Genomic DNA, 26,995 nt, shown 5'->3' on the forward strand with positions numbered 1-26,995 from the left:
GTCGGATATTCTAATTGATTGAAAAACGCACAACCTGTATTATTTCAATTATATAAACAAATATAATGCGGAAAAGAAATAACACAGACACCATAATTTTGTTAACGAGGAAGCGGCAAATGCATAAAAACCCCAGGACCTAGTCCAGATTGAACACACACTGTATTAAGCCTCTACAGACACTGGCCTACTCCAAGCTAACTTTGGTCTGGACTGTAGTTGAACCCCAACCAATCTCACACTGATCCAAGGTACAATTATGCTCCTACGTCTTTGATCCCAGTAGAATGCTAAGTATTTGATTCCCTTATCTGATCTCACCCACAACTAAGAGTTGCTACGACCCAAAGTCGAAGACTTTAATAAAAAAATCTGTATCACACAGAAAAGTTTATGATAATATATAAATCTGTCTCCCACGAATATACCTATGAGTTTTGTTCCGTCTTTTGATAAATCAAGGTGAACAGGAACTAATTGATAAACCGGTCTTATATTCCCGAAGAACAACACAGTATTATCAATCACCTCACAATAATCTTAATCGACGCAGCGAAAAAAGATATTGTGGAATCAAAAACGATGAGACGAAGATGTTTGTGATTACTTTTTATCTTGCCTATCGGAGATAGAAATCTCAAGCCAATTATTACAATTGTACTCGTACGATAGAAACCGCAAGATCAGATCACACAACTACAAGAAAAGTAGTATCGGTTCACAATCCCAATGAAGTCTTAAGTCGTTAACCTGGTTTAGAAGAAGAAACCAAATGTTAAAGGAGAATCGACTCTAGCTTAGCACAACTAGTATCACACAGAATGTGCGGGGATTCGGTTTCCCAGTTGCTAGAGTTCTCCCTTATATAGTCTTTCAAATCAGGGTTTGCAATCAATGTTATCTTAGTAACAAAGCGTTCAATATTCACTGTTAGATAAAAACCTGATTATATTCAAGCTAATATTTATCAACCGTTAGATCGAAAACATAGCTTGTTATACACAAATAAAATGCACGTTCCTGGGCTTGTGTAACCGTACCCAAACTTGTACATTAGTTGGTCCAACAATAGTTAACCAAATAGTTAGCCATATGATCACTTTCATATCAACCATATTATTCTTCACTATAACTAGTTCAAATGACTCAAATGAACTAGTTAGAGAGCTGTTCAATTGCAAGGAAATCTTATGTACTAAACAAGACACAATTGAAGCAAAAACGATTTGATTCACATGAACCGGTTCATGAACTCTATATCCACGGTTTGCAATTGCATTCCTTAGTTTATAAAGATAAGTTCACTAAACATCGTTTTTAGACATAACCTACTCAAGTTCGCGGAGTGGGTTCGGACTTAAGTTCCCGGATGGAGTTCACAAACTCCAGCAGAAATTCTCGGGTTTGAGAACTTCGCCAGTTCGCGGACTTAGCTCACGCACTTCTCCGGTTCACTTGATCAACAAAGTTCACAAACTTCAGTTCAAGCAATAGGACTTATACATATATGTGTTTCCACATCAATGCTTATATCCTCCAAATGGTTATATAGTCTAAACTCTCATTTCAATCATTAAAACATTCTCAGAGGACGTTATATAGTTGTTATTCACAAACCATTTCTCGTCAGAGCAATTTTCAAAGTGATTGAAACATAACATGACTTTCATCACTAGGTAAAGATGAACTTGGATAAAGTGAAAGCTTTACCAACACATATTTCGATAAATAGATAGGCGAGGTAAACTCGGCTCGAAATACCAAATGTGTATAATCTAAGTCTATATAGCAAAACGACTTTTGTCTCAAGATAGGAGATAAATAGACTTTTGAGTGATAGATAAGTTCAAGTCTCCACATACCTTTTAGTTGATGAAGATCCACCAGTTCATTGAGTAGTCCTTCCTCTTATATGATGATTGACATGGAGTTCTTGAGCTAAACTACACTTTCTATCCTAGTCCGAGACCTTAGCTATAGTAGACTAGAAATCAAGACTTATAGTTTTGATCACTAACATTGACAAACATGCTTGAGATAGCAACATGCGAGTTCGACCGAGCAATGCTCTAACATAAGGGATAGCACAAGGAAGGCATCTCCACTATGGTTCCCTTTCATCCCTTCCCTACATGATACGGAAACTGGGTAGCCGTATGAATAGTGCCAAAAGGCTACTCAGTAGCCGTTTTTTTTTTCCAATTTTTTTCTATGGGAATATATTTTTTCTAGCTAAAAAAAGATATTTTAGAGTAAAAAAAAGATATATAATAGGTAAAAAAGAGATATAATGGGTAAAAAAAGAGTTTTAGTAAAAAAAAAGAATGAAAAAGGAAAGTTTTAAGGTAAAACTTTAAAAACCAGAAACGGCTACTTAGTAGCTGTGTAAAATGAGTATCCATAAAGTGTAAAAAAATACGGCTACTGAGTAGCCGTATGATTTCCCTTCCCTACAAGGCAGATCAGATGTGATCCTCCATGTAGGGAAAGTGATGGATATCCCTACTCATTTAGGAATATGGGAGACCATAGTAGATGTTTTTTAGGATTTTTCCCTACATATGAGGGATAGGGAAGCGATGAGGTCAACCATAGTGATAGCTCTTAGAGCAGTTCCTATGGAATGAACAAACTCAGAGTTTGTTCATTTTGCTCCCACTATGGAATGAACAAACATGAAAAATGGATGTTCAAATCATCAAATCTGTTGCTTTTAACATTGAGTCGGAACATCCAGCGCGCGTCTTGGGTAACGACGGGCGTCATAGCTACGAACTCTGGCGTCAGAATGAAAAGCGCCAACGTTCTTACAACCAGCGCGCGTCATCAGTTAAAATGTTAGAGTCATTGGTAAGGGAGCCGCGTTCTTTCTGAGAGCGCCAACGGCTATTCCCATCCCGACACCATTGTTCCTTTCCTTTCCCTATAAATTCACTTCGTCTACAGACTTAGACTCACACCTTCCTCATCATTACACAACTTCCATATTGTCTCTAACTTTTCTTTTTATTTTCAAACAAAACTATTCATATCAATTCAATCTTTCAGAAATTTTTTATCTTTAACAAATATGGCATCCTCACAACAACTATCACAACAGCGATCACAACAACGATCACAACAACAAACATCGCAACAAACACAAACACAAACACCACAACAAACACAATAAGAAACACAACAATCACAACAAAGGAACACAAGAATTCGTGGTCCCAAGTATATGATGGGTGAAGACGAGTCACTTTGCATAAATTATGTATTATATACATTAGATGATATCAATGGTATTTATCAAGAAAAAAATAATTCATGGTAAGATTTTACAAAACATTTGTGAAGAAACAGGTAACATTCATAATCGTGATGTTGATGGGTTGTCTCATCGTTTTTGTACAATTTCAGCAGCCGTTAGTGATTATGTAGCTTTGATCACTCAAATGTGGAACAACAGAAGAAGTGGTGAAGGCGAACCAGATGTGGAACGAAGATGTCGGGAAGAGTGGAAAAGATCCCACAAAGGTTCAAGCTTCCAACATGAAACTTGTTTCCCCATTTTGAGGGTGCTTAACAAGTTTAATCCATACTTTCTGGAAGGTCATCAAGTGCTTGGAAGATCACCACATGGTACAATCTCGCAGGATTTTCAGAATGGAGGGCCTTCTTCCTCACCTGATGGACTCCAGGTAGTCAGGATCAACACAATAGTAATCTAGACGTTAACACCAACTGCAAGATAAGAATAGGAGGTGGTGTGAAAGCTGCAAAAGCAGCGAGAGACGCAGCCCAACGAGCAGCAGAAGGAGGTTCAAGCGAGTTCAACTATGCTGATCACAAGGCAATGGAGATGCAAATGGAGGCAGATAGAGTCAGGGACCGTGCTATTTCTTTAAATAATCAAGCGAAAAGTCGTCTTTCGCGGGAACAATACTACAGGGATTGTAAGATAAACAAGTTACTCTCCTTGGACACAGACAAAGTGAATGAACGACAATATGCTATATGGACTAAGCAAATGGATGAGGCCGAAAAAAAACAAGTCCAGGCCGATCAATTCCAGGCCGAACAAGTCTCCCACCAACAAACTGAAGTCACCCCTCAACAAACTGGTCAGTATGTGAATGTGGAAGACGAAGATGATGCCTCGGAAGAAAACGAATAGGAATTCAGTCTTGCTAATGAATGAACACATTTAGTTTAATTAAGTGTAGTTAAGTTTAATTTAATTCAGTGTAGTCGTTTTAATTTAATACAGTTTAGTTTAGTTTAATTGTACATGTTTATTTAAAATTACTTTTAATATAATTGTCTTAATTTTAACAAACAACTTTAAATTAAAAAATATATTAATTAAAATAAACAACAACTTTTAATATAATTGCATCAATTATATTATCTCTCTCTTGATCTTCCTCTCCCTCTCCCTCGCCCCTCACACCGTCTGCTGCTCTTTTAAAAGCCCAAAGGTGCTTTATTAAATATTGTCTTAGTTGTGCATAGATCCCCCGATTGTGGAGTCTGTCAGTGGAAAGTTTATATTCTCTTGTCGGACGCCTATGCTCTACCATAAGATCCTTAGTTAAATCTTCATCTGGAAAAGTAGTCCAGGTTGGGTCACGTCTGGTTGCTTCAATGACCATGTTATGCAGAATAATACAAGTCAGCATAATTTTGTTCATCTCTTGAATATCAAAAAAGTGCGCCGGCCCAGCTATGATGGCAAACTTCTTTTTCAATATGCCAAAAGCGCGTTCAACATCCTTTCTGCATGCCATTTGTTGGATGTTAAAGTACCGCATATCCTTCGAATACGTCGGACCAAAGCCTACCTGTTTATAAGCTTGAACCATAGTTGACTATTCTTGATAGATTCCGTCTGCTAGATAATAACCTTGAGTGTAGTGATAATCGTTGATGGTGAAATTACAGTGCGGCACGACCCCATTCTTAAGATCTTCAAACAGTGGTGACTTATATAAAACATTGAGATCGTTCTTTGAACCCGGGAGTCCAAAAAGGAATGCCAAAACCAACAATCATAAGTAGATGAAGCTTCCAAAATTACATTTGGTTTTGGATAATAACACTTATATTGGCCTGCCCATTCTACCGGACACGCATGCCACGTCCAGTGCATGCAGTCAAGACTACCTAGCATTCCTGGAAAACCCCTCTCGGTGTTTTCTGCAGTTATTCTTTGAACATCTTTCTGAGTAGGCTTTCTTAAAAAGGTTGGACCAAAATGCTCGACTATTGTTTCGCTGAACAGTTTGAGATACCTAAAGGCGGTTGTTTTCCCAATATGGATGTAATCGTCTGTGGAATCCGCTGGTACCCCTTAATATTGTATACAGAGGGCCGCAGTGACCTTATGTTCGGGACTAAAGCCTCGTATATGTCGTGCATCATACTGATAATTAAATAAAGGTTGTACCTGACAAATCTCGGCAATAATCCTTTGCATCAAGTTGCGGCCAATGCGGAATCAACGCTGAAAATCCTCATCGGAATACACACGGTCATAATTAAAATAATCATGCATCAGCTTTTCGTGGTAAAAATGTCGATTCCTCCATGTCCATCTTCTAGTGGCAACTTCATATGGATCTAACGGCTTCGGCATGATTCCGGTTTGTAATTACAACATAAAATTTCGTCTTCTTCTATCTAGATCTGCATCTTCATCCATTTGATGCAAAAACTCCATACACATTTCTTCATCTTCTTCGTACAACATGTCATCCATCTCTATATCCTCCCCAGAAAGATCAAAATCAGAATTCATGATTGAAAATTGAGAGTAATTGAAATTAAGAAAAGATTGATCGGATAAAAGATTGTTGTGTACTTGTGAGATCAAATTCGAGTCATATTTATAGAGGTGGAAACAAGTCGTTCCAGTGACCGTTAAAAAGTTTCCGTTGCCATTGGCGGTCTTGCCACAAATGCCGGCGTCCGTGGTCTGAAGTCTGGCGTCATCGACAAAAGCACCAGCGCTGGTAGTTCGAGCGCCAGAGTCAGGGTGTATATCGCGCGTTTAACCATAAGTCGCTCACTTCTTTTCCATACTAGAGAATCCGTTTTGACCATCCACGTGGCTGAACAAACAAATACATTTGAACATTGCCATATGAACTGCTCTTAGGCCTATTCCTATGCACATGCCAAAAAAATGTTGTTTGGCATACCAGGTGGCATGGCAAACCATTTGTGCCACTATGGGAAAAACGATAAGAGATATACTTTCTAGCGAGCGATATTGACTATAGCGCCAGCGATAAAGTCTTTATCGCCAGCGATTTTGACTCTAGCGCCAACGGCTAGTTCTTTATCGCTATAAATATGTAACTTTCAAACTCAAAACTTACCCCAAATTTTGTACACAAAAAATTTCTCTATTTCTCAATCTAATTTATTTCATTTATTTTCTCCAAATGGCACAATTAATCCAACTTGATTCAGCAACACAACTTGATTTTTCCGGATTAATGCTTGAAGGTGTCGTTAAGAAGATTTGTGGGAGTTATAAAGAAATTGGTAAGAAGCAAAGATGTCTTCAAGTTTTTGATATTAACCAAGTCAAAACCGCAACTAAGAAAAGGCGAAGAAAAGTTCAAGCCAAGAAAAATCAAGGTAAAACAAATTTGAAGCCAAAGAAGAAGATAAACAAAGGAGACTCCGTTCATGAGTGCATTGATTGGAAGTTTGGTGAAATGAAGAAGATGAACAAGATGAAGAACATTTTCCCAAATTTTTATTTTTGAAGTCTTTCCAATTATTGTCTAGTTTTATGTCTTGTAAAATGACTAGGACTTAACCCGTACCGTAACAGTACGTGAATACATTACTTTTTATTTCTATCTTTGTGTATTATCTTTAGATGTATTACTATAATATAATATTTGCATCAAAAAAAAATCCATAATATAATAAATTCAATCATCAAGCAAACGTATCTTCTTTAAATTTTTTAAATTTGTATATCAGCGTTCTTGGAATTTCTGTGCCATGACTGTATTCGAACACTAAAAAAATAGTTTCATGGCCTGAGTTTATTCATCTCAGCACTCACAATTTAGTTTTGATATGGATGTTTATGGACTTCACAATTTAGTGAACCCAAATTCAAATGAATTGAATAATTTTTTACTTTTGTTTTGAGAAAGAAAAAGTTACTTAATAAAGGATAAAAAATATTTACAAAGGACGATCAACAATTTCTGTCAATAAAAACGAAGGAAAAAATGATCTTTTATATCAATACACAATCTCCTCCCAGTTAAACATAAATTGTGAAATGAAGCATCCTGACTGAGTTTTCATCGGAGCATCACAGAATAAGCGACTGTTTTACTGGCAATAAAAGATCATTTGTGTTCTTGTTTCCCCTGCCAATGGTATCTAGCATTGCATTCTTTCATAGCTCCCAAATTATTGCATATGGAACATTCGGGCCAACATAGTTCTATAGCTTCCTTGCAACCTAATGTAGCTCCAAACCTTCAAATTGAGTTTAAACGTCCTTAAACAATACCCAGCTTAATCCCAAAAACAAAATGGAGAATTTCCAAACAGTTGAAGCAAGTTCATAATGCATCAGCGTGCGACTTGTATCTTCCACTTCCCTTGAACCCAACAATCATACATTAGATAGTACCTGGTCTCCCCTACGGTGAAGCGTCACACTTGAAGAAAGCATTCATGATAAACCGACCATGCTTATGCTATAAGGAGCCTTTAGGATGCAACCATTTAATCCAAACCAAAATTCTAAAACGCCAGCACTGCCATGTCTTACTTGATCCAGCATCATTTTTCTTTATACAGCCTGGACTAAATTTTCCATTCTAGCTAGTCCACGTCATTAGGATTTAAAGTAAATCAATTTAGCAAATAAATGCTCTCTACTGGAATCAAATGTCATGAGAAACATTATAGCCATTCAATGTCCACTCGTGTATCACGAAGAACTACTACCTCTTTGATGTGCTAATTTTAAACAACGAAGGATACTTTCTTTACGGGTTTGTTGCTTGACCACCAGTACTTCCTATGAATTTAAGAAACGCAGAATTTGAGAATATTTCCACGCATTGTTATAATAGGAAAGGGCAACCAACATTATTATCAAGCATAAGTAGCACCACCAAAACATGTGTGGGTGTAAAACTCAGAAATTGGAAAGCAACAATAAACACTCAAAGGTTACTTAAATTTACTATATATTTTATCAATTAATGATATATAACTTATAGAGCTCATAATTAAGGTTCAAGAAACACCAAAAGTCTGATGAAGCATTTCCCTAGAAAGTCTATTGTAGACATAAATTTTTAAAGATTATAAACCTATAAGACACTCATTCTGACTGAAAAATCTATTAGCTTGTTCGTATTTCAATGAATCGGCAAATTAAGAACTCACCCACATTTATTAAGCCAAGCTATATATTTTCCATTGTTTCCTAAAGCCACAATCCGGTGTTAACAGGATGTAACCAATAAGAATCCTAGTTTCGTAAACAAATGACCATCACTAAGTAAATGGATAAACCACATGCATGTAACATATGTACATATATGAAAAAGACAAAGCCATTCATGGTTCTACATGAAGGAATGTTAACATAATTCACATAATTATGAGGCTTAAGAGTCTGCTCAAAATTACAGTTATATCCACACCAATTATGAGGCTTAAGAGTCTGCTCATAATTACAGTTGTATCCAAAAATCTTTTAAAACGAAAAAGCTGGAAATATACCTTAATGCCAAGATGAATTGACCATGGGTATGCTACAATGAGATTACCGTTGAGATCCAAAATCCACCCCTAATTTTGAAGAAACACTCATATCTTTGTTAGCAAGATATAACTCTGGAAAGAAATGTAGGTAGGATCAGTTAATAAAAAAATTTCTATGTAAACTGAAAGTTCTGTTAACAGTGAAAGCCAGTAGAATAGTGAATCTGTTAACAACATAACTATCAAGCAATAGAAAAATCCCACAGTAATTGACCTCATCAAGGACACTTTCATGGTAAATTTGAATGGTTTCTTATTCCCTGATCCTATCTCACATGATTGGATTAGACATTATGCACATCCGATGCTTTGTATATATATTCTAGGCTTCCCTAATATAAGGAATGGCGAATTGGATCTTGGGAAATCCACCACCCAACATGAACTGCTTGTGTATTGAAACTGCTCTTATGATTCCCATCACACACCCAGATGCGTTACATTACTTAAAAGATAAGAAAATTAGTGCAAGCAGCTAATATTATTATAAATTACCATGGTGATGGAGCTTTAAGGGATAACGGGAACTACAATGAGAACTTTTATTGCCTTTCGAAAGGCTGTATCCATTGTCGAGCTTTTAATCTCCATATATGCTGTCATTTTGTGTCATCTCTAAGGCGGCAAGATATTTATATCATTTTGGGATAGCTTGATGGTCTGCTCTGAGTTCATTTCTGGAAGACACCTAAAAGAATAAAAAATATAAAGACAAACAACATCAGTGGCAGGTTAGAAACGTAATCAATGAAATGTACTAAAAAATAAGATCTTAATGGTATTCAAATGGTTAAATCTTATTAAATTTCAAAAACATGATGTTCTGGTATATAATCATTGAACATATGAATTACGAACATGTTGTATGCCATCCATCAGGATCAGAAATACATAACTAGCAGTTGCTTTTCACTATACAAAAATAGTGTTCTTTAAATCGAAGAAACAACAATTCAACACTTTTTGCAAACAGTTCCAATGCATTGCTTATTCATATAAGAATTACAAAGAATTAAAATCCCAGAATAGCCTCTAATAAAACATGAAAGTATGAAACTGACTGAGAGTTCTCAACAATGGTTCTCAAATTTCAAATCTAATATTAATAAAGCATCTCATTTTGACGAAATAAAAATTATTCATATGCAGGTTAGAAACAAACAGCAAAGCAAACATCAAACATGCATCAACTGAGGTTTTGACGGAAGCTTTGATTTTAGAAACCCCAAATTTTTGAATCATATATATCACGGCTAGTATCCATTTTCGTGCCGTTATTGTATTCGAAGAAATTTAAGATGAAAATAAATTTCAATTCAGAATCCCTACCTTCATATAAAGGTCCAATCTTTTGATATTATATATATATATATATACTTCAGGGCGGCACTTCGTAAATCTGAAAAGAAATAAATCAGCGATAAAGCATGATAAAGGCAAAATAGTACACCAAAGCAATTCGAAATATATTGCTTATTATTTGGTACTTAATGAGCCAGTAAGGATTGAACATCAGATTCGTAATATGAAGTCATCTTGCAGAGTGAGAACCACTAAAATCTGAATATAAACATAAATAAATAATCCCAAATCATCCATTTCCTTTAAAGTTTTTCATATTGGATAAAAGACTGACCCGTCCAGATCCCTGACGTATTTTAGCTGGGTAGAGGTGGTTTCCATATCCAAATGTAATCTGGTCAAGACAGTGGTGAAATTAATTGACACAGGTTCTCATTTGTGGTTCAAATTCCAAAAACAAACTTGAAAGAACATAAAATATCATTTCCATAAGTAAGTAGATTCAAAATAATTAAGCACGTTCTACCAGCATATTATTGTTACAACCAGAAAGAAGAAAATTGCGTCATGAATCCACCAACCAAGAACTCCACATTTTCGTAAGTATAATGTACAATAGAACATTGCCTTAGTTTTCAATAGAAGAGTAAGAAACTTGACTACCCCAGTGTTGCTGCAGAGTCTTTCTCTGTATAACAGTGACTACGCCGCATCCATCTCCACCAAATGCATTGTGCCACAATGCAATACACCTGGTATACATAGGAATGACAGCAAATAAGTGATACACGAAGTATGGCTTTCCTATGGACTATGACTACTTCAGAGACATCAACCAAATTTGCAATCAGAACTTCATTTAGATTCTACTAACTTGACTGCAGGACATGAAAGTTATCAAGTACATTAGGAGGAAAAGAATGAAGCCACGGCTCATTGCGAATTTTACACTACTTTCTGTAATTCACTAAAGCATACAAATATTTGCAACTTGCAATGCTAAACAGGTCCCCTAATCAGTAGCTTAAGTACTTAATATATATGCCATCTAAAAAAATAAGAAAAAAGAGGAAGGAGGAGGTACCCTAATCATGATTGTATTGATTTTGATCCACATACACAACTATTATTCCTTGGGATCGACGGTTTTTACAAAAATATGCTACTAAATTGATTATTGATACTCAGAAGGATTTCTGTAGCAGTAATGGCAAAGAAAATTGCTAACCCTTCAATTTCAATGATCGAACCCTAATATATTGATAAAGAAAGAGAGATTTAACCAGAAATATGAAAACACGATTAGGAGAAACATTGCACAATCCCGAAAACAAATTCTTAGTAAAAAAAGATCCCTTCTTTTATTTTGGCATATCCCTATGTTTTGATGGTACATCTGGATAAAAAAACATAACTCCGATGAAAATTTCAGACGAATTATGAATCAAAATTTTTGATGTTAAAGAATTAAAATTTTGAGATGGCGCTAAAAAGGGAAATATAAAGTCCCATTAGTAAATCCCTTTTCTTAAAATTGGCATTAACGGTTTTAGAGGTCGAATGTTTACCTGCAAAAAAAAACAAAAATCGCCAAATGAGAGATACTAAGAAAGAATTTAGACAGACCTAGTTCCTCGTCCAGTTGAATTTTCCTTCGTTCGACAATATCAAAAAAAAAAATCTGCTTCATGGACAATACCTAGATAATATGTTATGGTACCAACACCTATTCCTGGTAGAATCCTTAATTAGTTTTCTTCTTTATTTGGTATAATTCAGTTTCCTTATTTAGTTAGAACTACTTTGCTTGTTTCGCATTTATTGCTGGCCATATATATTTGGCTCTCGAGTTCTGTATGAGTTAACAAGTTTAAAAGAAACCAAACTCTTATTCAACTTCTTTTCTTATCTTCCTTGTTCCTCTGTTCACCTCTTCTCAACTTGTTCTAACTTAATTCTCGTGTGTTTAACCCTCACCAAAAGGGTATATCAAGTTATTCAAAAGTCTGTCCATTGTATTTGGGATTAGAACCCTAATATCTGGTTCAGAGCAAGGTTGCGTTTTTACCAAAAAAAAATTTTTACAATGGGCGGTCATGACTATACAGATAATTTGAAGGGCGTTCATGACAACGTTACCAGTATGTCTGCTAAAATTGAATCCCTCCTTCAGAAAATTACTGACGATCTTGCAGCAAAAGAAACAGCCAGAGAGGAGAAAAAACTTGCTCGTCAGGAAGAGACCGATGCTTTAACAAAGAGTTTGACAGAGGGTCTAGCTAAGACTTTTGAATCAGCTCTCACAAATTCAATACGCTCTGTCCTTGAAGAGTTTCTACCTAAAAAAAACACTGAAGGTGAAGGTTCTGGTGCTCCACCCAAAGCACCTCATGTTCGTACTGGTCTACTTGACACTCCTCGTCCTCCACTAGTGCAGTTGAAGTTTCCTGTGTTTGATGGTGACGACCCAGATGGTTGGATTTTCCAGGCAGATCTGTATTTTCTTTGGCATTCTATTGCTAATAATTTGAAAGTAAATTTAGCTGCTGCTCATCTCAAAGGTGAGGCTAATGCTTGGTTCAGGTGGAAACGAACTCAACAGCAGATTCTTACATGGGTTACGTTTTGTACTCTTCTTCGTGAAAGATTTCAGAAAACGTTTGTGGATCCGAAAATCGCAATTTGTACAATCAAACAAAAGGGTTCAGTTAAAGATTTTCTTCCTGAATTTGAACATCTTCTCAACTTTGTGTATTTTGAGGAAAGTCATTTAATTAACCTTTTTATTCTTGCTCTAAAACCAGAGGTTGGAAATATGGTTAAGTTGTTTGAACCTACAACTTTGTCTTCTGCTTTTAAGAAAGCACTCAATCAGGATGAAGTCTTGTTGTCTACCAGACATGCATGGCGGTCAAGACAGCATACTGTTTCTACTCCTCCTCAATTTCGAAAACCTTCTCCACCTATGGGTAAGAAACTGCTTACAGTGGAAGAACAAAGAGAACGTCAAGTCAAAGGCTTATGTTTCAACTGTGATGAACAGTACACGCGAGGGCATGTCTGTGTTCAGCCGCGATTATTGGTTTTAGAGGTGGATTCCTCCGGAGTTGATGACAGGGAGGTCTTATCAACTGAAGATAACACTGAGGATGATTTTACAACTGCAGACACTTCTCAGGATCAGGTTCAACCTACCATCTCTTTACATTCTTTGCTTGGTTCTTCGTTTCCTAAGACAATGCGCTTGGACGGCTACACCAAATCTCAACCTCTTCGTGTCCTAATCGACTCTGGATCTACGCATAATTTTTTGCTTCCAAGATGGGCTAAGCATTGTGGTTATTCCATCCATTCAGATGTTACATCTTTGCAGGTCACAGTTGGTAATGGTACTCAAATACCAACTAAAGGATGTTGTCTGAATGTGCCAATTACACTTCAAAATCACTCTTTCACCACAGATTTTCATCTTTTAGAGATTGGGGGTTATGATGCTGTGTTAGGAGTTCAGTGGCTACGAACATTGGGCCCAATCATGTGGGATTTCTCCAACCTCACAATGCAGTTCACAGTAAAAAAATACAGCCGTCTATTTACAAGGGAGTAATTGCTCATCATTCATGTTGATGGATTCTGTGCCCATGCAACAATTACTCTGTCGTGAAAGTTATGCTGTTCTGTTCCAACTGACCGCAGTAAATGCTTCAATTAATGATTCCGGTTCAACTACTAGTACCAATTCACCAGCTTTACAAGAAATTCTTTCTCAATATGCTGATATTTTTGCTACACCAACCACATTACCTCCTGAACGACTACAGGATCACCGCATTCCTTTGGTGTCAGGTGCTACTCCAGTCAACATAAGACCGTACCGCTATCCATATTTCCAAAAGGCTGAAATAGAGAAAATAGTTTCTGAACTACAAGACTCTGGCTTTATTCGACACAGCAACATTCCCTACTCTTCTCCAATATTAATGGTACGCAAGAAAGATAATTCATGGCGCATGTGTGTCGATTATCGGGCATTGAATAAACTCACTGTGAAGGACCGTTTTCCGATTCCGATGGTTGATGAGTTACTAGACGAATTTCATGGTGCTGGGGTATTTACAAAGCTCGATTTGCGATCCGGGTACTACCAGATTCGAGTTCACCATGATGACATTTCTAAGACAGCCTTCCGCACTCATGATGGCCATTACGAGTTCCTTGTTATGCCGTTTGGTCTGTCTAATGCACCAGCAACCTTTCAAGGGCTCATGAATTTTATCTTCAGAGCTTATTTACGAAGATTCGTGTTGGTCTTCTTTGACGACATTTTGATCTACAGTAAGAATTTCTCTGATCATCTACTTCATTTACAATTAGTATTTGATCTTCTTCGTACCCATAAACTTTTTGTGAAGGAGTCTAAGTGCACATTTGCACAACCTACGGTAGGTTACTTGGGGCATGTAATTTCAGCTAATGGAGTATCAGTCGAGCAAGAGAAGATCGAATGTATTGTTTCGTGGCCTATTCCTACAACAGTCAAGAAACTACGCGGGTTTTTGGGATTAGCTGGCTACTATCGTAAATTTGTTAAGGATTTTGGCAAGATTAGTGCTCCACTTACTCAACTATTGAAGAAGGATGCTTTCGTATGGTCTGACAAAGCTACTACTGCCTTTCGTACTCTTCAACAGGCTTTATCCTCCACTCCAGTGTTGATACTTCCGGATTTCTCAAAAGAATTCGCTCTAGAATGTGATGCTTCAGGAGAGGGGATAGGTGCAGTACTACTCCAATCTGGTAGGCCTATTTCCTTTCATAGTAAGTCATTAGCTCCTAAGAATCTTAATTTATCGGTTTATGATAAGGAAATGTTAGCCATTGTGTCAGCTGTGCACAAGTGGAGGGCATATTTATTGGGTAGACACTTCAAAATTTTTACTGATCATAGAAGTCTCAAATACTTTCTAGATCAAAAGTTGTCTTCTATGGAACAACAGAAATGGGTTTCTAAACTTTTGGGTTATGATTACGAAATCATTTTTCGTCCGGGCAAAGACAATGCCGCTGCAGATGCATTGTCTAGAAGAATCAGCACACACTTCAGTTTGTCTACTCCAATTTTTTCAGGGATCGATGATATAGTTCAGGAGTGCCATACTGACATGGAATTGGGTGGTTTAATTCAACAGTTGATTACATCCCCTGATTCTAAGCCTAATTTTGCTTATATCAATGGCATTTTACGCTACAAAAATCGAATTGTTGTGGTTCCTACGTCTGCGTGGTGCCTCAAACTTTTAGAAGAATTTCATACTAATCCAATTGGTGGCCATTCTGGGTATTTACGCACTTACAAGAGGGTACAACAGAATTTCTATTGGAGAGGACTCAAAAAGTCAGTCAAGAACTTTATTTCGCACTGCGATATCTGCCAAAGAAACAAGTCAGAATCTGTAGCACCACCAGGTCTGTTGAATCCTTTACCAATCCCCGATGATGTGTGGCTTGACATATCGATGGATTTTATTGATGGTTTTCCTTCTTCGAACCGGAAAAATTCAATTTTGGTTATGATTGATCGGTTGTCTAAATACGCTCATTTTATAGCACTAAGACATCCATACTCAGCTAGATCGATTGCAGAAATATTTGTGAAAGAAATAGTTCGTCTCCATGGCATGCCAAGAAGCATTGTTAGTGACCGTGATCCAATTTTCTTAAGCAAATTTTGGGAGGCTTACTTTTCTCTTCAGAAGACACAATTGTGTCGTAGCTCGGCTTATCATCCACAATCTGATGGACAAACTGAAGTCACAAACCGTACATTGGAATGTTATTTACGGTGTTTTGCTGGGATGAAGCCAACTGATTGGACGAAATGGCTTCCATGGGCTGAATGGTGGTATAATACCAGTTTTCATTCCGCTATTCAGATGACACCCTATCAGGATTTATACAGTCGTCCTCCGCCCACTATTTCCTCTTATTTGCCAGGCTCTTCTTCTGTTCATGATGTGGACTTATCTCTTAGGGCTCGTGATCATACACTTACACTCCTGAAGTCCAACTTGCTTGATGCCCAAACTCGTATGAAGCACTATGCTGATAACCATCGAACCGAACGACAATTTTCTGTTGATGATTGGGTTTATCTTCGCCTGCAGCCTTATCGACAGATGACAGTAGCTCAAAAATCCTCTCTAAACTATCTCCTAAGTTTTATGGTCCTTATAGGGTTATTGAAAAGATTGGTTCTGTCGCTTATAAGTTGGAATTGCCAGCCACCAGTCGTATTCATCAGGTGTTTCATGTTTCGCAACTTAAACTTAAGCTTGGTAACCATGCTTCCGTGCAGCAATCCTTACCTGCTATAGTTGATTATGGGAAATGGGAACCAGATTCGATACTTGAGCGTCGAATTTATAAGAAAGGTGATAGTGCAGGGACAAAGTGGTTAATTAAGTGGAAGAATCAACCCCATGAAGACGCAACCTGGGAGGATGCAGATGATTTCTTGGTTCGTTTTCCATAGTTTGAGGCTTGAGGACAAGCCTCATTTCCAGAGGGGTAGGATGTTATGGTACCAACACCTATTCCTGGTAGAATCCTTAATTAGTTTCCTTCTTTATTTGGTATAATTCAGTTTCCTTATTTAGTTAGAACTACTTTGCTTGTTTCGCACTTATTGCTGGCCATATATATTTGGCTCTCGAGTTCTGTAAGAGTTAACAAGTTTAAAAGAAACCAAACTCTTATTCAACTTCTTTTCTTATCTTCCTTGTTCCTCTGTTCACCTCTTCTCAACTTGTTCTAACTTAATTCTCGTGTGTTTAACCCTCACCAAAAGGGTATATCAAGTTATTCAAAAGTATGTCCATTGTATTTGGGATTAGAACCCTAATATAATACTTAGGTTTTTGATGATTGGAAGATCAGAGAATACTGAGTTGAGGATAGAGAACGTTTTCGACCAAGGGAAGGGAGACGTTTTGTATTTCAGATAATGGGAAGACTGATAATGGGAAGACTGATAAGGAAGAGAAACGACATGCGAATGCGATAGATGAGATTGTCTGGATCAATTTCAGCTGCCCGCATGTGCGAGGAAAGGGTGCGGCCTGGACAACTACAACCACTGATTTATCTCTCCCAATGACAGATCCTCACCGCTCTTTACATAGGCCAAGTTATCCAAACTGTGCCATGTATTTGAGACTATTGATGATTATATCGAAGTTTTTAATTTTTTGAAGTTTAATGAATTTGAAAATTTGACGAATATTATTGAAAATGAATATTAATTATATTCTTAATCCAATCTTACAATTAATAATTTAAATAAATATTAAAACTTAATACTTAAGTGGACAATTGAGAAATTACAACATAAATGTTGGACAATATTTGGGCAAATATCTTAAAATCTCGAAACAACTTTCAAAATGGAATTTTTTTTGTAGACGCGACGATATTTCGCACGACACCTTTTCTGAAATTCCATCGTGGTTTCACCACTTCTCAAGTTTGGACCTTCTTGTTGAAGTAAAACAACATACCTAGTAACTTCCTGCGTAATTATACTGAAGCGCTGAATCAACTCTGAAACATCACGATTGTAGATGTTCATTGTTTGTTCTTGAAATTTCTCAAAAACCCTTTGCCACAATAGTTGGAGATGAAATTCTGGATCCTGAGTAAAATCAATATAATTCCTGCAAATACATTCATCTTCCGCAGTACTGAATTTTGGTTTTCGCCTCATAAATTGACGTTGACTTCTCCTAATTTCACTGTCTACATAGCAAGATCAACAGTTCTTCGATTTTCGACAACACGTTGGTTTGCTACGCACTCAGCAAGGTTCATATTATCAGCCATGCTCTCCAAGGAATTGGAAGAGTGATGAAAAGAATTGGAGATTGAGAAATTCTTGAGAGATTTAGAAATTCTGGTGTGAGTTGAAATTAGGTATTTATAGAGGGGAAAGATAGTAGCCGTTAGATGAAGATTTGATAAGCGATGATCTGACCAACGAGCGATAGATTGACTAGCGCTGGCGATTGACTAACCAACGAGCGATGGAATCTCTATCGCTCGATGGAAACTCTGTCGTGTATGCCTATATGCCAGGACTGGCATATAGGCATACGAGTTTGGCATACCCATAATGAGTGCATATATGCTTCATGTTTTGGCATGTGCATAGGAATAGGCCTTATGTTTAGAGCAAGTCTTATGGTGGAATCTAACCTATTCCAAGTGTGGAAAATTCATGGAATGTCAAGTCTAGTGGCTTCCAAGTTGGGGTTTTCCATAGAAAATCCAAGCAAGGTTCCATGGTTTGGTGGAAGGGTCCGTGGAATCCATCTAAACACCAATAAGAATAGCGTTAAACGCAATTAAAAATTGCGTTTTTTTTTATCCGTAGATTTAAAATGAGTTGTTGAAATCTAACGGCTGAAAAAAAAGCTCCATTCTTAATTGCGTTTTTTTAGCTTCATTCTTAATTGCGTTTTTTTTAGCTCCATTAAGAATAACGTTTCTACTATTCTACCGTTACACTTGCGCTTCCATCCATAGTTCCAAATGTTGAGGTGGCGTGGAAGATGGAAGATGGATGGATTCCACCATAAGACTTGCTCTTATAGAGATTTACAACGTTTCCGAATATAAGGGGTGGGTCCCACTGCAACAAACTAATTTTATCCAGCAGAGGCACTTAAATCAGATCAGAGTGATTACCAAAAGAAGAAGATCTATTGAGTAAGCAGAGAGAAGTAGAACTTGAGTGTCGAATAGTCTACAGTAATGTCGATCCCCATACCAAGTCGTCAACTCTTTATCGACGGAGAATGGAGAGAACCAGTTAATAGAAAACGTCTTTCTGTTATCAATCCTTCTACTGAAGAAGTCATTGGTCAGTTACTTCTTTTCAAATATTCACCCTAATTTTTAGTATTTTATTATCTGATTATTTACAAATTAATTATATTTATGATGTTTGATCAAAGTATGATATAAAGAAGTATGTGTTTAGTTGTATAAGTGATGGACAGAAAGTTTAGGGGTTTTGGGTGAGTGGAGATGGCTTCTTTATATTGTTCATTTTTAAGCTGCTGTGATCGAGTGGTATATGTGATTTTATTGGGTGGTTATAAGTGATGGAAAGAGAGTCTAGGGTTTTGAATGAGCTGATTTGATGGAGATGTTTTTATTTTTTTATTATTGATTTTGGTCCTTCTTGATCAGTTGTGTATCAGTAAAAATGTAAAGGAAATTATTGTGTCTTGCAGGAGATATTCCTTCGGCTACTTCGGAGGATGTTGACCTTGCAGTTGATGCTGCTCGCAGGGCTCTTTCCAGGAATAAAGGGAAAGATTGGTCATGTGCGTCTGGGGCTACTCGAGGAAAGTATTTGCGGGCTATTGCTGCCAAGGTAATTAGATGGAAGGGTTATTAGGAACTATTGATATGAAGAGTTTATTAAGTAATATATCTTGGATTGGAAGTTGAATAATATTGGATTAGTGTTACGTCTAGTTGGTGTAGTGGTATCCTACAGTTGGGTTTGATTTGAAGCTTTACTTTCTGTTGCTTCGAGTTTTGCAGATAACAGAGAGGAAGCCAGTGCTAGCAAAGCTAGAAGCATTGGATTGTGGCAAGCCACTGGATGAAGCAGCATGGGATATTGTATGAATTTTTATGTATCTTTTTAATTTTGTCTATGCTGGTTATGATTTAAGTTTGTCTGATGTGTTTTTTCTTGTTATCGTATCCAGGATGATGTTGCTGGGTGTTTCGAGTATTATGCAGAACTGGCCGAAGGTTTAGATGCAAAGCAAAAGACTCCAGTTTCGCTTCCTATGGAGACATTTAAGAGTCATGTTCTGAAGGAGCCCATTGGAGTTGTCGGGCTGATCACTCCTTGGTATATGACATTTCCTTTTTTCTTTATTAATTAGTAAAATAGTCACCTTCATTTCTGGCTTAATCGTCTAGCTGTATAGTTCGCACCTTGTACTTCAGCATGACTACATCATTTGATTGCACACAGATTCAGAAGTCATTCTGTTGAATGACCCCCTCCTTGACCTAGTATTTTTTTAAAAGCCTGAAAATGTATAACCAGATTCTTATTTTGCTGAAGGAATTACCCTCTTTTGATGGCTACATGGAAAGTAGCTCCTGCTTTGGCTGCTGGATGTGCTGCTATACTGAAGCCCTCGGAGCTGGCATCTGTGTAAGGCTCTTTTTCATTGTGTTTTCGTAGATTTCCATTGTTTTAAGTTCTTACAGTCTTTCCCTCAAACTTCTATTTCCAGGACTTGTTTGGAGTTGGGCGAGGTTTGTAGAGAAGTAGGTCTTCCTCCAGGTGTGCTAAACATTTTAACTGGATTGGGCACAGAAGCTGGTGCTCCTTTGGCATGTCATCCACATGTGGACAAGGTTCTGTTCTGCATCAGTATTTGATGTTTTATCTCTGGTATTATTGATTTCATGTTGAATAAGCACTAAGAAAATCTGGCCTCAACCAGGTTGCATTTACTGGAAGTTCTGCAACTGGTTCTAAGGTGATGGCCTCTGCAGCTCAACTGGTTAAGGTATGTTATAGCTTTACCTTGGAATTATGTTAGAAGCTGTATATGTTTCGAACCTTCTCATTGCTTTGTGATTGTGTGGCAGCCTGTCTCTATGGAACTTGGTGGTAAAAGTCCAATTGTAGTTTTTGAAGATACAGATCTTGATAAAGGTTAGTTCCAATGGCCTAGAAGCCTTTTTAATATCGAATTATCAATACTTCATTCTTCCACCAAAACCTTCAATGTATTGGTATTTACAGGTATGGACACTCATAAATTTGTGTTGTGTTTGTAACAGCTGCCGAGTGGACTATTTTTGGTTGCTTTTGGACAAACGGCCAAATCTGTAGTGCAACATCTCGTCTTCTTGTGCATGTAAGTTTTACAAATGGACACATTGGTTTCGGCTTTACTTTTATCTCTTGTGCCAAATTTAAATTAAGGAGAAAAAAAGAAGGGTTGGTGATATTATAATGGACGTTTTTAATCCAGCTTAGTACGTAACCACCATGTTCCAGTAGGACCAGTACACTTCTGTTCATATTAACCATTAATGCTTTGCTTATTAACTAAATTAAGAGGAAACTTCTGTTCCGTACTTGTAAGGTTTTTGATTCAGCACAAGTTGTATAATTTTTATGAAGCTGTTTTAAATAGCACCTAATGTCATATATCGTTCTCTATCTTCCAATTCTATCTTATGATTGAACCATTACATCAATGCCTCAGGAAAGCATTGCAGAAGCATTTTGCCAGAGACTAGTCAGTTGGAGCAAAAACATCAAAATATCAGATCCTCTGGAAGAAGGTTGCAGACTTGGGCCAGTTGTTAGTGGAGGGCAGGTAACTTTGCTGTTGGTCAATTCATTCAGGCCCATTTCATTCTACATTGTAATGTATTGCTTGACTTAAATATCCCGTATTTTTTACAGTATGAGAAGATAAAGCAGTTTATTTCAAATGCTAAAACTGAAGGTGCCACTATTCTCTGTGGTGGAAACCGGCCGCAGGTAATCATCATCATTCAATGGTCTACGTTATCATGTTTGTTTGAATTTATATGATGATCAAATGGGTGATTTTATTTGCTTGCAGCATATGAAGAAAGGATTCTTTATCGAGCCTACTATTATAACAGATGTCACCACCTCTATGCAAATTTGGAGGGAGGAGGTTTTTGGACCTGTTTTATGTGTCAAAACATTTTCAACTGAAGAAGAAGCCGTTGAACTTGCAAATGATACACAGTGAGTAATCTTTCCAACACTTATCTAAACCTGACAAGAATTTAGCTGAAGGTTTGATACTTAAAAATATGATGAAATGTAATGTTTGTCCTCGTCAGCTACGGTTTGGGTGCTGCTGTCATCTCTAATGATCTGGAGAGGTGTGAGCGCATGACGAAGGTACGATATTTTCGTCCTTGGCAGAATGCGCCAACCTTAAATATGATGATTTCCTTTTCATGATAAGTGATGGACGGAACTTACTTTTGTTTCTTTTTTCGTTGAAACTAAAGTATTTTGTTCTACAGGCCTTCAAGGCAGGAATTGTTTGGGTGAACTGCTCTCAGCCTTGTTTCTGTCAAGCTCCTTGGGGAGGCATCAAAAGCAGTGGCTTTGGGCGTGAATTAGGGGAATGGTAAGTAATCCCTGTGTGTTTTCAGTCTTATCTATGATCAAGATTATAGGTGTGCTTTATTAATGCATTTTATTTTATTTTTCCTTAGGGGACTCGAGAACTATCTGAGCGTGAAGCAAGTCACACAATACATCTCGGATGAACCGTGGGGATGGTATACAGCTCCTTCAAAGATGTGAAATAAAGCGTAAAGCTTGAGACGGGAAACACATTCACTATAGAACAAAAGCTAGTTGAACAATATAAATGTTGAATGAAAACAAAAATTTAACACTTGCAATCTTACTTTTCAATGTTGAGGAAACTTGGATGCTTGTCGTATGTAGGTGTATGGCTCCGTAATTGTGGAACATCCAATCTTGATATGATGTATGTTTCCAGTTTACAGCAATAAAAGCCATTTTAAAGTTTAATCCACCAATTTTACAATGCTGCTGTAGTAAACGATCCTGTAATCCTAGAGCAAATCTGTTCTTTTAGGATTGTTTTAGATTGAATGGGTAGCACACATCTTCAACATGGCCTAATTAGATGAGATTGTGTAATTGTCTTGCCATTCGGCCTTCCCTGCTCAGTTGTGCGATTTTGATCCGGTGGCTGTGGGTTTCATCCTTGTATGCTCATCTGTATCCTTGTCTGCGCCTCCGTATCCACGTCCACTTCCATTTTCGTATACTTGTCTACTTACCGCGTCCTTGCCGTGCCTACTTTCCGTGTCTGTGCTTCTCACGTACCAGTACCAGGCACAGGCAGCTCCTCACTTTTGTCTATTTTTATTGTGTACCATTAGAGCCTGCCTTAAAAGATCCTGTGGCTGCTTATATAAATTTTCAATTTTTGTTAAATCTTGACATGTTTCAACGACAAGTCTCTTTCTGACTGTGTGTTGGACTTCCTCTTCTGTTCAATGCAATCACCGTTACCGAAAAAGTTAGATCCTAAGTTATATTTAGGGTTTTAAGGTATTAGGGCTTGTAAGAAATCTCAGTTTCATTTCGATTCCAGAGATGATAGGAACCTCAGCTGAGAAAGTGGTTGCTGTGATCATGGTGGGTGGCCCAAAAGGTAACCCCTTTTCCTTCTTCCTTTTTTTTTTGTTTTTTTGAGGCATCCTTCTTCCCTAATTGGTATTGAAAGTTCAAATCTTTATTCTTGATTTTGATTTTTCAGGTAATAGATTTAGACCATTGTCATTGCATCTTCCAAAGCCACTTTTTCCTTTAGCTGGACATCCTATGATTCATCATCCTATTACAGCTTGTAAAAGGGTAAAAAAGAAAATCAATTCTTTCTTTTTTTTCTTGGATTTAGATTTGGTTATAATTTAATAAATTTTGAAATTTGATTTAAATGGTGGTTATTTTTTAGATACCTAATTTAGCACAAATCTATCTCATTGGGTTGTTTGAAGAGCGAGAATTCGCGTTATATGTATCGGCAATTTCTAATGAACTTAAAGTTCCAGTCAGGTACACACATGCATTGCTTGAATTTACTTTAAAACTAGAAAAATTTAGTGTATATTCATTATATTTTTTTTAATTGTCGTGTGTGGTTATGAATTAGGTACTTGAGAGAAGACAAACCACATGGTTCAGCTGGTGGGCTTTACAATTTCAAAAATTTGATCATGGAAGACAATCGGGTTTGAATTTCTTACTATTTTTTGCTCCCTTACTTCCAAAATGCTAGGGTGCATGCCTCGCAGATAGTGACATGGTGTCCCTAAAAACCGTCAGATCATGTCCCCCAAAGGATGCACCATCTCAAGGAGTTTAAGCTGTATCGATGGTTGCCACGTCATGATCGGTTGCAACTGGTGTGCACCCTAGCAAGACTCCTCTTACTTACTGTTGGTGATTGGAATGAAAATTGAGTTCATTTCGGACTTGATGGAACCTTTAGATCAGTCAGTTATAGGGACTTAATGAGAAATTGCATAGGGTTGAAGCGGTGTGACTTATTTGTTATAAGTTAGTTTAAAATTTTGAATAGTGCTCTGTTTCAACTCAGAGTAATAATTTGGTCCGTGTTTTTCTTTATGGCAGTCAGAAATCGTTCTGTTGAATTTTGATGTTTGCTGCAGTTTTCCATTACCAAACATGCTTGGTATGTCTTTTCAATCCTCAGTCATGGGTATTCATGTTTGCTTAGTTTGACATTCTATTAGCTAAGAGGTACACTTTGATCTAATCTGTAGGTTTTCCATGGTTCATACTTCATTTGCACATTAGCTGTAATTCAGAAATAAAAAATTGTTTTGTTTAGCTCATATTTTGTCGATATATCATTTAACTGCGTCTCTCCTTCCAAATCTACAGAAGCCCATAAAAAGTATGGTGGCATGGGGACACTCTTGGTGATCAAGGTGGTTATACACATGCATTACTTTGCTCTGGGCCTTCTGGCCTTTTTATAAATGTTAGCAATAACAGTCATATTTACGCCACATATTTTACCTTTATTCTTCTCTGTGAAGGTGTCTGCTGAATCTGCCAACCTGTTCGGTGAGTTAGTAGCTGATCCCATCACAAAAGAGCTGTTGCATTACACGGAAAAACCTGAAACATTTGTATGTATATGAACTGTAAATTAGCTAATGCACACATACTTGCGGTGTTTGAAAGCTTTAAGTCGATGATTCGTCATTTTCTACTTACTCCCTTTCACGATGTGTGTTTTCTCAGGTTAGTAATGAAATAAATTGTGGTGTCTACGTATTTACACCACATATATTTACTGTTATCGAGGATGTTATCATGCGAAGGAAAGATAAAGGTTGACCAACAGCATTGTTATTCCTATTTTTTTGCAAGGATTTTATCTCTGAAGTTGCAATTGCTCTCACAATAATGTTGTCATAACTTTAAGCTGTGTTTCATTATTTGCAGCTAATGTGCTATCTGCTTCAAGTTTTGAAGACATCCAGTCTGCTAAAGAGTATACCTTGCGTGTTTATTGATTTCATTTCTAATTGTTAGTGATGGTGCAGTGGAATTTTTGCTTGTAGCATGTTTTATTTTCTAGGTCTCGTCTTAATATTCTTAAAAGCACGTATGTGGACATAAAGAGTTTATCGCATTCGCCAATTGATGTAAAAGCTGGTTTTCTTCTAAGATCTTTCCTTGCATGTTTTCTTAGTAGGTCAGTCCCTCCAGAATTTGTTAGACTTGATCAAGATATCCCTTACACCTCTTGCTGGAAAGAAGCAGCTCTATACCTACGAAACCCTAGATTTTTGGGAACAGATCAAAACTCCAGGGTAGAACTAAATCTTTCTTGTTTCCTTCCTTTATTTTTGCCCATATCCGTTGATTGTCATATTTCATTTTATGTTGTATTTGCAGAATGTCTTTGAAATGTTCTTCATTATATCTTTCTCACCTCCGATTTACCTCTCCCCAACTCTTGGCAAACGGGAATGGCACCTCAAGTGCTACCATTGTTGGCGATGTTTATGTCCACCCATCTGCAAAGATACATTCTACTGCAAAGGTAGTTGAGTTCTTTATTGCTTGCAGTAAGTTGAAAATTAGTTGTCCACGCCAAGTCAAAATATTCCATTTCCTGGTTTTTGGCCCTATAACTGATGCCGATGGTAACCTGTACTTAAACAGATTGGTCCAAATGTCTCAATTTCGGCTAATGCTCGAGTAGGAGCTGGGGTGAGACTCATCAATTGCATCATTTTAGATGATGTAGTAATCAAGGTATGGAACTGACTTGACTCTAAAAGACCGAGAAGCCATGCATGAGATCGAATATGATGATTATGTTTTGATATGCGCTGACAGGAAAATGCCATTGTTGTTCATTCAATTGTTGGGTGGAGATCATCTATTGGAAAATGGTCCACGGTCCAGGTAACTCTCTTTCATGCAATTGCTCAGTTTTCTCTTTCTATTCTAATATGATGTTGACATATTCACATCGAATTTACTGGTTCAGGCTGTAGGGGACTACAATGCGAAACTTGGGATTACCATTCTCGGTATTCACGTATCTTATATTCTTTAGAATACTTTTTGGTTCTTGCTGGGGATAATCCTTTGTCAGTTGTCTATTTTACCAACTTTCTTGACATTGTTTGTGTATTTGCTAGGTGAAGCAGTTACTGTCGATGATGAAGTTGTTGTAACTAATAGTATTGTTCTTCCAAATGAGACCCTTAGTGTGAGTGTACAAGACGAGATCATTCTCTAACATGGAGTCATTAGAGAAAGAGAGACCCAGCGGAAGGTTTCCTTTGGAAGAGCATGGTCAGGATTCCACTTCCCTGATGTTAAATTTCGTTTCTTATAAACTGTATCTGCTCTCAAAATAGAAAACCAGGTTTACTCCCTCAACAATTTGGTTATATCAGCAACTCTACCCTTACGTAGACTGTATTATTATAATTCAAAGCTTTGTTTGTTTTCACTTCTGTTTGTGTTTTTTTTTTTTGACTGTATTTTATTAAGTTAAACTGAGATTACACGTTGAAATGTTATGTCCATAGAGCCTGCTATTACAATAGAACTTATAGGTGGGGGAATTACATTGTCTCACACTGTTGTTGCGAGCTTCCTTATAGAACAATCATCCGTCTCTCGATTTGTCAAACCATCTGCTGCTAGATTTCCTTCCCTGTAGACGTGCCTAATAGTATATTGTTGAATTGGGTAAAT

The 26,995-nt window shown here is 37.2% G+C and overlaps 1 protein-coding gene, 1 long non-coding RNA gene and 1 pseudogene across 5 annotated transcripts; 2 read left to right on the forward strand and 1 right to left on the reverse strand.

Moving 5' to 3' along the window:
* Nucleotides 1-7,116: 7,116 nt before the first annotated feature.
* On the reverse strand, nt 7,117-12,023 carry LOC113276373. Of its 4 annotated transcripts, none has more exons than XR_003324347.1 (7): nt 11,807-12,023; nt 10,771-10,859; nt 10,442-10,501; nt 10,135-10,204; nt 9,301-9,493; nt 8,764-8,877; nt 7,117-8,050 (listed from the first exon to the last, which is right to left on the reverse strand). It is a non-coding gene; the product is annotated as an uncharacterized LOC113276373 (long non-coding RNA). The 4 variants fall into 4 exon arrangements; XR_003324345.1 differs by having other exon boundaries at nt 11,734-12,023; XR_003324348.1 differs by having other exon boundaries at nt 10,634-10,859; nt 11,734-12,023.
* Nucleotides 12,024-18,838: 6,815 nt separating this feature from the next.
* On the forward strand, nt 18,839-22,749 carry LOC113276374 (betaine aldehyde dehydrogenase 1, chloroplastic-like). The gene is made up of 15 exons (XM_026525975.1): nt 18,839-19,024; nt 19,401-19,543; nt 19,717-19,797; nt 19,887-20,035; nt 20,255-20,347; nt 20,430-20,553; nt 20,643-20,708; nt 20,791-20,857; nt 20,986-21,062; nt 21,417-21,530; nt 21,620-21,697; nt 21,783-21,934; nt 22,033-22,093; nt 22,222-22,328; nt 22,417-22,749. The coding sequence occupies exons 1-15, from the start codon at nt 18,916-18,918 to the stop codon at nt 22,505-22,507; spliced, it is 1,512 nt and encodes a 503-aa protein (XP_026381760.1). The 5' UTR covers nt 18,839-18,915; the 3' UTR covers nt 22,508-22,749.
* Nucleotides 22,750-23,203: 454 nt separating this feature from the next.
* On the forward strand, nt 23,204-26,747 carry LOC113276375 (annotated as a pseudogene).
* Nucleotides 26,748-26,995: the final 248 nt, after the last annotated feature.

The sequence above is a fragment of the Papaver somniferum genome, chromosome 4 (genome assembly GCF_003573695.1).
Source record: "Papaver somniferum cultivar HN1 chromosome 4, ASM357369v1, whole genome shotgun sequence".
In the NCBI taxonomy this organism is placed as follows: domain Eukaryota; kingdom Viridiplantae; phylum Streptophyta; class Magnoliopsida; order Ranunculales; family Papaveraceae; genus Papaver; species Papaver somniferum.